General features: G+C 33.0%; 1 protein-coding gene across 2 annotated transcripts in view; it reads right to left on the reverse strand.

Moving 5' to 3' along the window:
* The window catches only part of LOC145258336 (uncharacterized), a 107212-nt gene that overhangs the window by 57146 nt on the left and 33712 nt on the right, over positions 1–16354 (reverse strand). For both annotated transcript variants that reach the window (XM_080116502.1, XM_080116503.1), the window contains exon 4: positions 4802–4950. In XM_080116502.1, coding sequence (XP_079972628.1) covers positions 4802–4950 — 149 coding nt within the window. The remainder of the gene's footprint in view (positions 1–4801; positions 4951–16354) is intronic.

Genomic DNA, 16354 nt, shown 5'->3' on the forward strand with positions numbered 1-16354 from the left:
GAATTGCACCGGCAATAATGTCAAACAAGTTCAAAATGAGGGACGCAGAATTCCTGGGGATTTTGCGTTAGCCTGGACTGACCGACATTTCAGACAATAAACAAAAAAAGGCATGGAAGACAGTTCTAATAAAGAAAGAGACAACTAGACAACTTGAGAAGAATCGACCACGGCACAAGAACGGACACATTATATATCTATCATTTTACACACACCTCCGCCTACCTGTGATCCCTCCTTGCTATCATACGTTACATGATAAAGGGCTGACCTATATATCTAAATTTTACTAGCTGTCTAAAAATCAAATAATTAGCATGTCATCATTAATACGGAGCCATCGAAAATTAGGCTTGCAACCGAAACAAACAAAACATAAAAGAATCATTCATGGCACAATTAACAGTGTAGATGCACCAGAGTGAGGCAATAATCAGTAATGGGACGATTTTAGTATGGGGGGGGAGATTACCATAAAAACCCATGTAATATATGCATCTATTTTCACAAATGTAAAAATGGACTGGGGGATGATCTATAGATTAGTTCAAAATCAATACACATCTATTATTTCATCAGCACTAAGGAAAATTAAGTTTTAAAAAAAAAAAAAAAATTAAAAAAAAAATAATTTGGGGCACTAAAAAAAATACACATCTATTATTTCATCAGCACTAAGGAAAATTAAGTTTAAAAAAAAAAAAATTAAAAAAAAAATAATTTGGGGCACTAAAAAAAATACACATCTATTATTTCATCAGCACTAAGGAAAATTAAGTTTTAAAAAAAAAAAAAAAAAATTAAAAAAAAAATAATTTGGGGCACTAAAAAAAATACACATCTATTATTTCATCAGCACTAAGGAAAATTAAGTTTAAAAAAAAAAAAATTAAAAAAAAAATAATTTGGGGCACTAAAAAAAATACACATCTATTATTTCATCAGCACTAAGGAAAATTAAGTTTTAAAAAAAAAAAAAAAAATTAAAAAAAAAATAATTTAGGGCACTAAAAAAAATACACATCTATTATTTCATCAGCACTAAGGAAAATTAAGTTTTAAAAAAAAAAAAAAAATTAAAAAAAAAATAATTTGGGGCACTAAAAAAAATACACATCTATTATTTCATCAGCACTAAGGAAAATTAAGTTTTAAAAAAAAAAAAAAAAAAAAAAAGAAAAAGAAAAAATAATTTGGGGCACTAAAAAAAATGGGCATAATTTTTTCCAGATTTTTTTTTGATTCCGATTTTTTCAATTTCCAATTCGGATTAATCACCACAACACTAATAATTACAAACGCTGACAGTGGGGAGGAGCACAATGTTCCTATTTACAATGCCTCCCCCACGGGACAGAGTTAGACACCAGGGTCGTTTTTTAATGTGGAGAGAAGGAACAAAAATAAAAATTGTCTCAGTCGTGAAGGATTTCTCCTCCACTGACAGAGAACAAGAAATTAAAGTGCAGCATCTGAAGAACAGATACTACACTTTGATATGACCCGAAGGCCATGTTACCACGTTAGAAAATCAGTTTAGCAATAAAAATGCTATTTCAAACTTAAGCATGACTGACTAACATCATAAGCTTCAAGATGCATATACACACCTAAAATATTATTTTCAAAAAACAAAGTAATCCATGCAACAATTAAAAGTTTAAAATTCATAAACACTGAAAAGAAAAGCAAGGGAGATAATTACAATTAAGTAAAAAAGGGGAGATAACTGATTTGCATATCAAAATAGAAATTCATATTTATAATTTGATAAATTTCTTTAAACTTTTCTCTACTTCAACCAAGTGCAAGTTTGAAACATTTTATGAAAATAAGTTGAGGATGAAACAGTTTTTATAAGTAGAAATTTCTCCAACTTAATAGTGAATTTATCTATTAATCTAATATATAAATGGCTTTACGTCTGTCTGTCTCCATGTTTTCAAATTCTATCTCCTCCCAAACAACAAGTCGCAAAGTGGTACTAGGGGCCTCAAATGATTGGAATTGTTACGAGCCATTCTTTTATGGGTCTTTAGCTGGTTAAAATAGTTTTGAGGGGTCAAAACTGAAAAAAAAAAAAAAAAAATGATCTTTCATTTTTGTATTCATCTTCGTTTATTTTTACTTTCAGCTCATATGCATGTCACGTTGCTACAGTGGTAACATCACCAGCTTTGAATGGTACAGTTTTGGTTTTGATTCTAGCTGATGGTACCTAAATACATTTTTTTTTCTGTTGAAATCACGACTATAATAATGTATACAAAATCTGGATAAATTAAAATATCATATTTAAGCGTAATTTACACCTGGGCACACCTTCCCTCCTCCGTAGTTAATTCTTAAACTATTGGTTCTTGTATTTAGAAGTTTAAAAAAAAAAAAAATAAATAAAAATATTGTTAAAATGTTTTTGTATTCTATGTTTTTTATATATAGCTGTATGTAATGTCCACACTATCCACATGTCTAGCAGCTCTGTCCCAAAATTCATAATAATTACAGACGTTGACAGTTTAGGAGTAACTTCTGTACAGAAAATTATACACATACCAAATTTTATTTCTCATAAAAAAATCACTTTCATTCTCAAAAATATTGCATTTTCTTTCAATTCACACCCATTATTGCAACAATCCGTGCTTATTTCGTTTTAAGTGTTGAGCCATTATGTTCAACAAAGATGGAGGTAGTAAATTAAATTGACAAAGAATCAATGCAGTCACGATCTCAAGTGTTGATTGGTTGGTTGGTTGGTTGTTTTACGGCATATCAACCCATTTCAAGTTATTTAATGCCGAATCCAAAGATTTTGAAGAAAAATTTTTTAATAGAATGTATTTGTTGTTTTCAAGTCGGTTTCTATTTAACCCATAGTTGGGACCCTGACAGGTACTACCACTCCGGGTCAGAGTGGGCCTGGGAGCAATGGCAATTAAAGGATGGCTCCACATTCCCAAAAACCTGCAAGCTGGGGCCTCACCACTGGATATAGTTTAAGGTCATATCCAGGACCCTCGAGTGTTGAGTAATTCTTCAGAACCAAGATGGCGGCATTAGATTGGCGAAGAATCAATGTAGTCCAGATCAGCAGTGGTTCAGTCTTGTCAGGATGGAGACCGATAGCAAACTGACTGGAATCCAAAATTCGTTATTTTTATAATCAGGTCGGAGGCTTCTCATTGGTTGATTGTCCTAACACAGAGTTATAAATAAGATCTTCCAGATTCTGGAAGTCAAACCCTCCATTAATAGCAAAAACATTTTAACAGTCATTTGGGATTTTGCTTTGTTGTGTAACGTTGTTATTACTTGTAAAGTATGTCGAGACAGTCGGAAAGGAAATTAAAATTTCGTACAAACTTTGTAGATGCAAGAAAAAGTTATTTTATTTTATTCGTTTCACACACACGCCGCGGACACATATTTACAGCATGACAAGTATGTTCTCTCTTTTCTTTTTCTAATTAGATACAATCGGCTTGGATGTTGCCGTAGATCTCTATGGGACTGACAGGTCGATCAGATCACTTTTGAAAGTCTAGGAGGAAAGAGCTTAGCATGCTTGTCAAGCGTCTTCTCTTTTTCTCCCCTTCTTTACTTATGATCGCCAATACCTATAGATGCATTCCATGTCGTCATGCACACATCAGATCTTAAAATGCTACGTGACGCTAACTCGGCAGGTGAGTCGTCAATATCCATACGCCTGAAAGTATCCTGTACCTCTAAGGCCACCATTCACCCACGTATGGAGTACTGTTGTCACATTTGGGCTGGTGCATCTGCTACTTGTCTCACTCCTGGACAAGGTTCAAAAGAGAGTCGCCAACCTGATAGGTCCTGAACTGTCATCTAAGCTTCAGCCTCTGTCCCATCGACGAAATATTGCATCCCTCTGCCTGTTCTACAAGTACTTTAATGGTGAATGCTCTGATGAACTACAAGCACTTGTACCCCCTCGACGTGACTACCCCCAACAAACTCGACAAGCAACTAAGTCCCACCCTTTTACAGTAGAGATCCCTACGTGTAAGAAAGTCTTCTACTCCAATAGTTTCTGCCTCAGAACTGCTAGACTTTGGAACTCCCTTCCGGAGGTTCTGCTTTTCCAACTGTACTGACATGCAGAAGTTCAAGTGTAATGTGAACAAACATCTTGCTACTCATCTCCCTTCATAATGCCCCTGCAACTTATGTCCCCGATAGTACCCCCCTACTTCAAAGTGGCACTGTGCCTTGTTTGGGGTGAAAATTGATTTAAAAAAAAAAAAAAAAAAATGCGTAGATTACATTACGGTTGTGTAAAAGTGCAGAAGATTCATTGGTTTTCTATATCTAAAGTTTGAGGTGTTGTATTCCAAATATTACATAAATTGATAAAGTAGGTTTTTTTGTTGTTTTTTTCTATTGAGAAAATGCAACGAAGAGGCTGGGAGCAGCCATGTTGATTTAAATTTTGCCAAAATTCAAGAGTGACGATTCCAGAGATTTTTTATATGGATTCAAAATAATCAAAACTTTTTGATTAATAAAAATCGTAAAATTTGATTTTCTTAATTTAAAAAAAAAAAAAAAGAATACTGAACCAACTTACGTGATTTTTGGAATATGACATGTTCCATGACAAGTACATACAGCAGACGAATTTTTCTGTAATTTTTTTTTTTTTATAAATAAGTGTAATTCTAAACAAGTACCCAACAATCTCCCCAAAAGAAACGGACTTCATTTCCTTAAGCATGGGCAGACGATGAAAAAAAAACATTAAAAATTCCAAATGCAAGAAAAAGGATATCGAATCTTTGATGGATCCAAAAATCTCGTCAATTTTTCCGATTTGTTGCTTGTTTTCTAAATAAATGGGTGCGTTGAAATAAGGAATTTTTTCTGTGGTGTTCTTGCAGACAACGTCATCTTCACAAGGATGAGTATACTCGCCAACCTCTGCAAATAAAAGGAACAAAAAATAGTTTCATTTTCAAAAATAAAGTTTTACAATAAACTCACACACAAATATTTTTTTTTAAGTTGTTTCCAATCATGACTTTTTTTTTCATTGTTAATTTTTTAAAAAGGGGATCAGTTTAAATATATATTAATTAAATTATGCAACTTTAAGCGTATCTTCAAATTAATCGCATTACTTGTTCTTTACTTTTAAGCAATTAATACCAATATTTTTTTACTTCCTGTTTTACAAAATTGATTTCCTGTTTATCATACCGTTGTGTATAAACCGATGAACATTTTAAGACCAAAAATTGCGTCATTTTAGGTTTTACCTGTGTATAAGTCGACTGCAGATTCTAAACAAGTTAAATAGTCAGTCTTATAGCTTGCATAGATAATTTCCTTTTTGGTGTTTTTTTTTTGTAAGACATATTAGCAATATACATAAATTGTTTCTCTGTATCCGCAAGCGATAATACATGCATTTATGCAATTGTGGTCTATTCGATTTTCATATATGGAACGAACCCGCGCCACACTTACATGCAACGAACGCAAATGTTGCTAATCAGTTTGTTTGTTTGTTTGTTTGTTTGTTCTGTTTTACGGCATATCAACCACTTTGGGGTCATTTAATGCCGAAAGGTTCGTTATGTTGTGTTAAATATTGGTTTGTTCTTCTTAAGGTTTTTTTTTTTGGTTTTTTTTTTTGGGGGGGGGGGTCTTTCCTTATATTTTTGAGTATATTTTAGTTTCTTTCAGAAAATTGATAATTTTTTGGGGATCAATCTTGTTTAATATTGTTTTCAGATTTTTTTCTTGGTAATACTTTGTTCGGATTTGTTCAAGGTCAATGCAGTTTGTCAGTATATGGTGTATTGTGTAGGGTTCTTGACACGTTATACAGTTTGGTGTCTCCTCCCCTTTTAGTAAATATGAGTGAGTGATGTGAGTGTGACCTATTCGCAGTCTGGTCATTACTACCTCTTCCTTTCTTGTTAACTTTTTGGTGTCTCTTGTTCCAATATTTGGTGTTATTTGGAATAATTTGTTTTTGGTGCATGAGCTCCAGTTTTCTTGCCATTTTCTCTTCAAATATGTGTTTATTTTAGTCTTTAGGTCTGTATAGGGGATTTTTCCACTTATGTGGTTTTGTTGCAGAGTTTCCTTTGCTGCCTTATCTGCTTGTTCATTCATGTATATGCCGATATGGCTTGGTATCCAGCAAAAGATAATGTTTTTTTTCATGGTTATGGCATCTATTTTGTTTAGCAATTTTGTAATAAGTGGGTTTGTCATTTTTTTTTCTTTTAGAGATATGAGTATTGAAAGTGAGTCAGTAAATATGATATATTTTTGATGGTCATCATTGGTTATTATATTCAGTGCCAAATCTATGGCTGTTGCTTCTGCGCTGAAAATAGAAGATTCGTTTGGGAGCCTTTTCTTTAGTTTTATTTTTTTGTGGATGGCTGCGCATCCTACTTTATCTCCATCTTTTGATCCGTCAGTGTAAATTTGTGTATATTCTTTGTATGTATTCTGGATGATAAGTAGTTCTTCATGGAAGGTTGATGGGTGGGTTTTCGTTTTGGGATATTTATTTAATTTTAATATTATGTGTGGTTGTTTGATCATCCAGGGTGGAGTTTTTGATTTGTTATATTTATGTATTTTTGTAATGTCCATTTGGGCTTCTGTGAGAAGGTTTTTTATCCGGAGGCTGTAATGCTTGATATTTTCTTTCTTGTTGAAGAGATGTGTGTATTGTGGGTGGAGGGTACATTGATATGCAGGATTTGTTGGACATGATACCAGCTTTAGGTAATATTGTAGCGCTAACTTCTGTCGTCTTAGAATCAGTGGAGGCTCGTGGGCCTCTATATAGAGGCTTTCTACTGGAGAGGTTCTAAATGCTCCCAAGGCTAATCTTAATCCTTGATGATGGATTGTATTTAGTTCTTTTATGTAGGACTTCCTTGCTGCTCCATAGATGAAGCATCCATAGTCCATTTTAGATCTGATTAGAGTTTGGTATAATTTCAATAATGTGACTTTGTCTGCACCCCAATCGGTGTGTGCTAGGACTTTGATCAATTGCATTGTCTTTTGGCATTTTGCTTTTAAATATTTTATATGCGGTATAAAGTTCAATTTTTTATCGAATATAATACCTAAATATTTATGTTGGTCGGTGAGTGGGATGTTCTTGTTATCCATTTTCAGGTTGGGGTCGTGGTGGAATTTTCGTAATTTGCAAAAGTGGATGCATTTAGTTTTTTCCTCTGAGAATGTAAATCCATTTTCTATGGCCCATTTGTTTATTTTATTCAGACAGAGTTGTAGTTTGCGTTCGGCTGTTTGTATATATTTAGATTGGTAGTATATAAGTAGGTCGTCCACGTATAGGGCGTTTTCAATTCCTGGGTCTATGTTTTTTATGATATTGTTTATTTTAATGTTGAAAAGGGTGACAGACAGGATACTGCCTTGGGGGACCCCCATTTCTTGATCTTTTTGGACTGAATAAGTGTTGTCCATCCGTACTTGGAAGTTTCTATTTGTTAAGAAATTTCTGATAATTTCTGGCATTCTACCCCTAAGTCCTAGTTCATACAGGTCTTTTTGGATTCCGTATTTCCAAGCGGTGTCATACGCCTTTTGCATGTCAAAAAAAATTGCTATTAGATGTTCTTTTTTTGCAAATGCTTCTCTTATGCGTGTTTCCAGTTTTATTAAGTGATCGGTGGGGCTTCTATTTTTCCTGAAACCCGACTGGCTTTCTGTAATTAGATTTTTGCTTTCCAAGTACCAATTTAACCTTTCGTTAATCATTCTCTCAAAAGTTTTGCACAAACAACTAGTTAGTGCAATGGGTCGGTAGTTTGTTGGGTTTGTATGGTCTTTTTTTGGTTTGGGTATTGGGATTACTGTTGCCTGCTTCCAGTTTTTTGGAATGTTGTTAGTTATCCATATCTCATTGTAAATTTGTAATAAGTAGTCCAGTGATGGTTTTGGTAGTTTTTTGAGGAATTGATAATGGATCTCGTCGGGGCCGACTGCTGTATCGGGAGATTTGTTTATTGCCTCCTCTAGTTCTGCACTGTTGAATAATTGATTGTAGTTTTCTTCATTTTTTGATTTGAAGTTTATTTTTATTTTTTCTTCATTTTTCTTTATAGCTTGGAATTTTTTATTTTGGTTTTTTGATGATGAGTTCATTGAGAATTGTTCTGCTAATTTATTTGCGATATTTTGTTTGTCGGTAATCTTTGTGTTGTCGCATATAAGGTGTTTAATAGGGTTCTTTGTATTTTTTCCTGCTATTTTTCTGACCATCTCCCATACTTTTTTGGGTTTTGTGTTTTGATTAATTTTTGTTACATAGTCTTTCCACGAGTTCCGTTTTGATTCTTTGATAGTTTTCCGTGCTTTGGCTTTGCTGTTTTTATAGGTGTCCAAATTTTCTTTCGTTGGACTGTTTTTGAATTTCCTTAGGTTTGCACGTCTGGCTCTTATAGCTTCTTTGCATTCTTTATTGTACCAGGGTTTGTTATATTTTGTAGTAGTGGAACTTTTTGGTATGTTCTCCTCGGCTATTGTGAGTAGGGTGTTGCTGAAATATGTGATGTGTTCTAAGTTAGGATTCGCTTCAGGTATTAATCTGTATTGACATGTATTTTGGAAATTTTCCCAATTTGCCTTTTGTAAATTCCAGCGGGGTGTTTTGTCTTCTGGCTTGGGATTCTCGTTTTCTATTATGATTGGGAAGTGGTCACTTCCGCATGCATCCTTATGTGTTCTCCAGCTATAATCCATGTATATAGTTGGGTCACATAGTGTTATATCGATTGCTGATAGGGTTCCCGTTGGTGGGTGCATATATGTATTCTCTTTGTTGTTGAGTAGGCATAGATCATTTTGGTTAATTATTTTTTCTATGGTTTGGCCTCTTTTGTTGTTTTTTTTACTGCCCCACCATATATTGTGACTATTGAAGTCTCCCAACAGTAGAAAAGGTTTAGGTAGTTGTTTGATTATATTGTTTAATTCTGTTTCGTTTATTGTTTCATTTGGTGGTATATAGAGTGAACACAGGGTTACTGTTTTGTGTAGTGTTGCAGTTATTGCAACAGCTTGCATATTTGTTTTTAAGTTCACTTTGCTGTGTGGAATGTTTTCGTTTATCAGTATTGATGATCCACCGGTGGCTTTGCATGATAATTTGTTTATGTGGTTGTATATTGAGTAGTGTTTTATGTTAATTTTGTCATTTTCTTTTAAGTGTGTTTCCTGTAGGCAAATTATTGCAGGACATAAGGATTTGATAAGTATTTGCATTTCTTCGATATTAATTTTTAATCCTCTTATGTTCCACTGTAGGATTTTGTTAGTCATGGTTTATATTTTCTTTTGGTTTTGGACTGTTGGTGTTTATGTCTACGTCCATAGTTTCGATGTTAGTTTGGGTGTTTCGGGTTTCAGATCGCGAATGGGGTCGTGGTGGGTGATGAAATCCTGATCTAGAGGATGAGCGGGATCTGTTTATTTTGCTTTTATTGGTATCTATCTTGTGGGGTTCTTTTGGGGTCTGTTTATTTTTCTTAATTTTTTCTGTCGTAAGGTTTGTTTCTAGGGATGTTGTTGTTTGGAGTTTAATAGGTTTTTGTGGTAGAGTTTTAGTTTGGGGACTTTGTTTTATTTCGGTTATATTCTTTAAAAAATCTTTACTTTCTGTGATGGTTTGTTTCATAGTTTTTTTGAAGTCTTCTATTAGTTCTCTCATTTCATTGAGTAATTTCGTGAATATTTCAATTTGGATGTTTGAAGGATTTGTTTTTGTTGTATTATTTGGTTCAAAGTTAGGCTGTGTATTTCTTTTTGTTATCTCAGAGTATTTTGTGTTTTCTGCTAGTTTACGGGCTTCTTGAAAGCTTATGTTTTTGGTGTATTTTATTCTGAGAGTTTCTTTTTCTTTTTTCCATTTTTCGCATTCTTTTGAGTTTGCGCTATGATTTTGATGGCAATTGACGCATTTTGGTGCATTTTGACAATCAATATGTGTTTCTTTGTCTCCGCATCTCATGCAAGTTGGTGGTTGTGTACATCGATCTTTATGGTGCCCGTATCGATGACAATTGTGACACCTGAATGGGCTTGGTATATAAATTTCAGTATTTATTTTTTCATATCCTATTTTTATGTTGTTAGGTATTTGAGGAGTATCAAATGTTAATATGTAAGTGTTTGTGTCTATGATTTCGCCGGATCTTGTTTTTGTCTGAATTCTTTTGATATCAATGACGTTTTGATTTTTAAGATTATTTTTTGCTTCTTCTAAGGGGCACAGGGCTAATTCGGGGCACCTGATTACACCTTTGCTAGTGTTCAATGTTCTATGGGGGTAGGTTTTTATTTTTCGATTATCAAAAAGTTTCCATTTTTTAATTTCGATTGCTTGTTTCTGGTTTGTTATTTCGATTAACAGTGTGCCATTTTTTTGCTTTTTTACAGTTTTTGGTTTGATTTCTTTTGATAATATTCTTTCTATTTTGAAAGGAGACATTTTTGTTATTTGTTCTCCTTCAATTGTTTCTATTACAAAAAATCTCGGGAAGGTTTGTTTGTTTATTTCAGTTTCTGAATCTGAGCTGGTTAGATCAGAAACTTCTGAATGACTTCTTTTTTGAGGCTTATAGTGGGCCATTTTTGTAGTTCGTAATTTTTCTTCTCTAGTGCTCCCCACCCACCTCGGAGTCCTATATGGGAGGTGTTGGGGGGGGGAACCCATTCGCCCCAACAGCAACAGGGATACACGGGAGGTATACTCGTCTCGTTGGTAGACCTAAGCACCTGTAGTTAGTCCATTTTTACTAAAAAATTTTTCAAAAGCCTCTTTTTAGTAAGAATATTTGTTTTTCAGCCATGAAAAGTCCATTTGTCCAGCGAGTCGATTGACCCATGAGCCACCGCTTTCTAAATCTGTTTATTGTAAAAAGGTGGAGAGTACGAGTGGATTTTCTTGTTATGTTAGTCAGGTTTAGAGCTTGACGTGACCAGCCGATTGATTGGATCGGGCCCGTCCAACCGCCCGTCTGGCCCAGTACGAGGCCAAAGTGGAGTGTTGCCACTGATACCTTTGTTTTCCCTAGGTATCAATTACTCAGCCACCAGGATCCCTTTCCTAGGCATTACGGGTCGCCACTCACGGCCAACAGGTGGCTCCATTGAGAGGTTTTTACTCTCTGCAGGAGGGCAGTCGGTGTATTCTTATGCCCCACCGACGGGGTTGAGTAGTAAGGATAGAAAAAGAAAAGAGTGGAAGGGGGGGAATGGGGGCTGTTGTTTTTGTTTTTATTTTTGCAGAACATAATTAAGTTTTACAAAAGGTGAAATAGAAAACAAAAACAGAAAATCGATGTAGGTGCTTTTCGTCTCAGGAAGCCAGTAGACAGCCTGATCTGGTAGCACCAGTGTTGCTAATCAGATATTTTGATCAATCACATGCTGTAGATTCCAGATGCAGTTACCGTTTTTAAACATAATTTATGTTACATACCATAATAACGTAAACGCATACATTGTAGAGCCGTAATATACCGTAATAATGTGAACGCATGCGTTAAGTGCCATTAAATGGTTTCATTAAATTGTTAAAACTTGTTGAACTTGGGAGAGAACGACATATCCTAACCTACTAAAAAAAAAAATTTAAAAAAAGCCATATCATCACCGAATACACATCTAGAGAGTGAACATTGCAAGAGCTATTTAAGCTTCCCACTGAAAAACCGCGCACGTGCTTACATGCTAGCAAACACACTAAAGTGGGGTCTATAAGGAGTGCGATTAATTACTATGATTACTGCACAAACAAAATGGTATTTTCTATGTTATCATTAGGGCTATGACAAGAGAATATTCTTTTCATTATTTTGACTCTCGAGTATATATCAGTTAATATCTTATACGTTTTTTATATTTTATATAGAGTGATGCGGTTCTCTGTTGATTACCTGTGTCTGTGTCGGATATATACTCGAGAGTCAAAACAAAAAGAATATTATCATAGCCCTAGTTATGATTGAGCGCTGAGTCACTCTAACATTTCAAAAAAAATTATCTAAGTTGACACCCCCCCCCATCCCAAAAAAATGATCTAAAAATAGTCTCCCAGAAATTCAACACATACACAAGTATATACGGTAAGTCCCTCATTTTTTTTATTTTATTATTTCATCCCTAGACAGTATAAGATTGTTGATTTATTTATTTTTTTATTTATTTTTATTTATTTTTTTTTTTATTTCATCCCTAGACAGTATATATATATAAGATTGTTGATTCATTTATTTTTTTATTTATTTTTTTTTATTTATTTATTTATTTTATTTATTTATTTTTTTATTTTATTATTTCATCCCTAGACAGTATATATATGAGATTGTTGATTTATTTCTTTTTTTATTTATTTTTATTTATTTATTTTTTTTTATTTATTTTTTTTTTATTTTTTTTTTTATTTTATTATTTCATCCCTAGACAGTATATATATATATATATATAAGATTGTTGATTTATTTATTATTTTATTTATTTTTATTTATTTTTTTTTTTATTTATTTTTTTTTTATTTATTTTTTTATTTTATTATTTCATCCCTAGACAGTATATATATATATATATATATAAGATTGTTGATTTATTTATTATTTTATTTATTTTTATTTTTTTTATTTTTTTATTTTTTTTTTTTTTATTTTTTTTTTTATTTTATTATTTCATCCCTAGACAGTATATATATATATATAAGATTGTTGATTTATTTATTTTTTTATTTATTTTTATTTATTTATTTTTTTTATTTATTTTTTTATTTTATTATTTCATCCCTAGACAGTATATATATATATATATATAAGATTGTTGATTTATTTATTTTTTTATTTATTTTTATTTATTTATTTTTTTTTATTTATTTTTTTATTTTATTATTTCATCCCTAGACAGTATATATATAAGATTGTTGATTTATTTATTTTTTTATTTATTTTTATTTATTTATTTTTTTTTTTTTTTTTTTTTATTATTTCATCCCTAGACAGTATATATATATGAGATTGTTGATTTATTTATTTTTATTTATTCATTTTTTATTTATTTTTTATTTTATTATTTCATCCCTAGACAGTATATATATATAAGATTGTTGATTTATTTATTTTTTTATTTATTTTTATTTATTTATTTATTTTTTTTTTTTTTTTTTATTTTATTATTTCATCCCTAGACAGTATATATATATGAGATTGTTGATTTATTTATTTTTATTTATTCATTTTTTATTTATTTTTTATTTTATTATTTCATCCCTAGACAGTATATATATAAGATTGTTGATTTATTTATTTTTTCATTTATTTTTATTTATTTATTTTTTTTTTTTTTTTTTATTTTATTATTTCATCCCTAGACAGTATATATATAAGATTGTTGATTTATTTATTTTTTTATTTATTTTTATTTATTCATTTTTTATTTATTTTTTATTTTATTATTTCATCCCTAGACAGTATATATATAAGATTGTTGATTTATTTATTTTTTTATAAACGATTCTGTGTGTTTTTTTTTTCTTCTTTCAACATGCCAGCCAAAATCAAATAAATCTGTCCGGGAGTCCTTTTTTTTTTATTATTGTGTCAGACAGTACGAATACTTGCAAGGAAACAGTTTTAAATTCTTCTGCAAATATGTCATCATCCACATAAAATTCAATTTTCTTTTTGGCTGTGTTAACTATCGCCTTCGTCCAGCCTGGAGACAAATCTCACTGCAATTCTACTTAGAAAATTTTCAAAATAAAATGTTAGCCATGTCCAATGTTTCATATCAGCGAGACAATTAAAATTTATGAACATAAATTGCACCTCAAACACAATTTCACCAACACTTCAGAAAAAACTAACAATTCTAGGGCAATTGCTCTTGACATATCAAAGGCCTTTGATAGAGTCTGGCATGAAGGTTTACTTCACAAAATCTCCAGCTACGGTATAGCTGGAAATGTCTTCTCAATTATTAAATCATTTCTCTCTGATAAATTCATAAGACTAGTGGTTGATGGGCAGAAATCAGAAGCTCATAGTATTAATGCTGGAGTCCCTCAGGGGTCCATCCTGGGCCCAACTCTCTTCCTGGTCTACATTAATGATCTTCCAAATCACATCCTTACATCATTTATAGACATTTATGCTGATGACACTACTATTTATGGTAGCACATCTAAGACCGTGAAAAGGCCAAGTTCTCTCCGATTCTCTCTCCTCTGATCTTGAGCAAGTGGTTCAATGGGGAAAGAGGTGGCTTGTTACTTTTAATGCATCTAAAACCAAGCTTTTATCTTTACATCATCAACGCTCTGATGAACCGCCCCCTTAAGTAGACACTTTATGAAATCTGAACACTAACGTACAACGTACTGTACATGCAATAACCCTTATCCCTGAGTGGCTTCCGGGACTTGATAAGTGGTGACCTCCTTGTAAAAAAAAAATCTCACTGCTGATGCAATTCTCTATCTATATACTCGGCGAATTGAAAAGATATCCAACAAAATCGGAAAAAAAGAACTGTCGTGTTCAATCAGACGTGCCTTAATATATATATATATATATATACATATATGTATAGGGAGAGATAGATAGAGAGGGAGAGAGAGGGTTAGGGTTATAGAGGGAGAAAGGGAGGTCTGATGCACTCACTAATGATCACGAAAAGACAAAACAGTTGTCTTTCACTGATGCACTGATGCATACACATGAAATAGCTGTACCTACCTTGCATGCAGTAATGTTTTGTTTTTTTTCTTATCTGCCTATTCTTTTTTTAATTATACACATTTGGCATAAAATTTTATAGCTGTTTTGCTTGGCCTTCGGGCCGGGATCAAAGTGTAGTATCTGTTCTGCAGATGCTACACTTAAGATAATTTGTACCAGTCAATGGAGGGGAACCCCCTCTATACTGGGACAATTATTATTTTTGGTAACCAGAGAGCCCCCTTTTTGAGGAGCTGCTTTTTACCCCACATTGAAAACGGACTTGTGCCTAATTTCAAATAAATACATTAAATATATCAAAAAGAAAAAATACTATCAGCTTAGTCACAAACGAGCAAGAAACATTTTCAGAAACACGATAAAAATGCACGTGCAAGGGAGATAACTCATACTAGGAGTTATCTCCCTTGCGGATTTAAGTTATGCTTAGAAATAAAGACACTTTACATCTTACTTCCAGACACAAGTATAAAATGTTTGTGCAAGGTAGATAACTCTTATCATGAGTTATCTCCCTTAACATGCTTGTTTACAAAGATGGCTTCTTTGCAAAAAAAAAAATTAATAAATATTCGAGAGTAATTTTTTAAAACTCTTTTGGCATCAATTGAAATGAATGGCTCTCGTCTTCTCGAGGCCTCAAGTTTTGACAAGCTTCTGGGCTTGACCATTACTCCTGATCTTAAATGGAACACGTACATCAAATCTGTTGCCAAGGCCGCTGGGAGAATGGTGGGATCTTTCTATCGATCCGGTAAATATCTCACTCACTGGTGCTGCGCTGCTGATGCTATTCTCTATCTATATAAGAGCCAGGTACGTCCAAGGATGGAATACTGTTGCCACATCTGGGCAGGAGCTGCTAGAAAGGACTTGTCCTGCCTTGATAGAGTTCAAAATAGACTTCGTAGCCTCGTAGGAGATGTCCTTTTCTCTTCCCTGCAACCTCTATCTCACAGAAGAGATGTTGCGAGTTTGTCTCTGATGTATCGTTATTTTCATGGAAGGTGTTCGACTGAGCTTCAATCTATGGTCCCCCCTCGCCAAACTTTCACAAGAAACATCCGTCTAGCTGTAAACACTATCAATAATTCCCCCCACTCTTTATCTGTGCCTAAACCTAAACGTAGATTCCATGAACAAAGCTTCTTTCTTAGAACTGCACGCCTGTGGAATTGTCTTCCGTTTTCCGGCTGACTACAATATGGTTGTGTTCAAGTCTAAAGTAAATAAGTTCTTGATGAGCCGTTCCATATAAGTTATCAAATTTACCAAATTTTCATTACTAATGATTACTATATTGTCCAATTTCTACTGTACACTCTTTAACCCTTATCCTTGAGTGGCCTCTGGGCCTTGATAATGTGGTGATGCCTTATGTAAAAAAAAAAAAAAAAAACTCTTCTTCACACTAAACAAGGTAGGCGCTTATGTCAACGGATCATTAAATCTAAGGGAGATAACCAGCATAAACATAGCAAAAATAAGCATATTTTGTAAGATATAATTTAGGACGCTGAAATAATCAGTAGAACAATGAAAGAATGTTAAATGGA

Source organism: Euprymna scolopes, chromosome 33 (assembly GCF_053919585.1).
Source record: "Euprymna scolopes isolate OS-2025 chromosome 33, ASM5391958v1, whole genome shotgun sequence".
In the NCBI taxonomy this organism is placed as follows: domain Eukaryota; kingdom Metazoa; phylum Mollusca; class Cephalopoda; order Sepiida; family Sepiolidae; genus Euprymna; species Euprymna scolopes.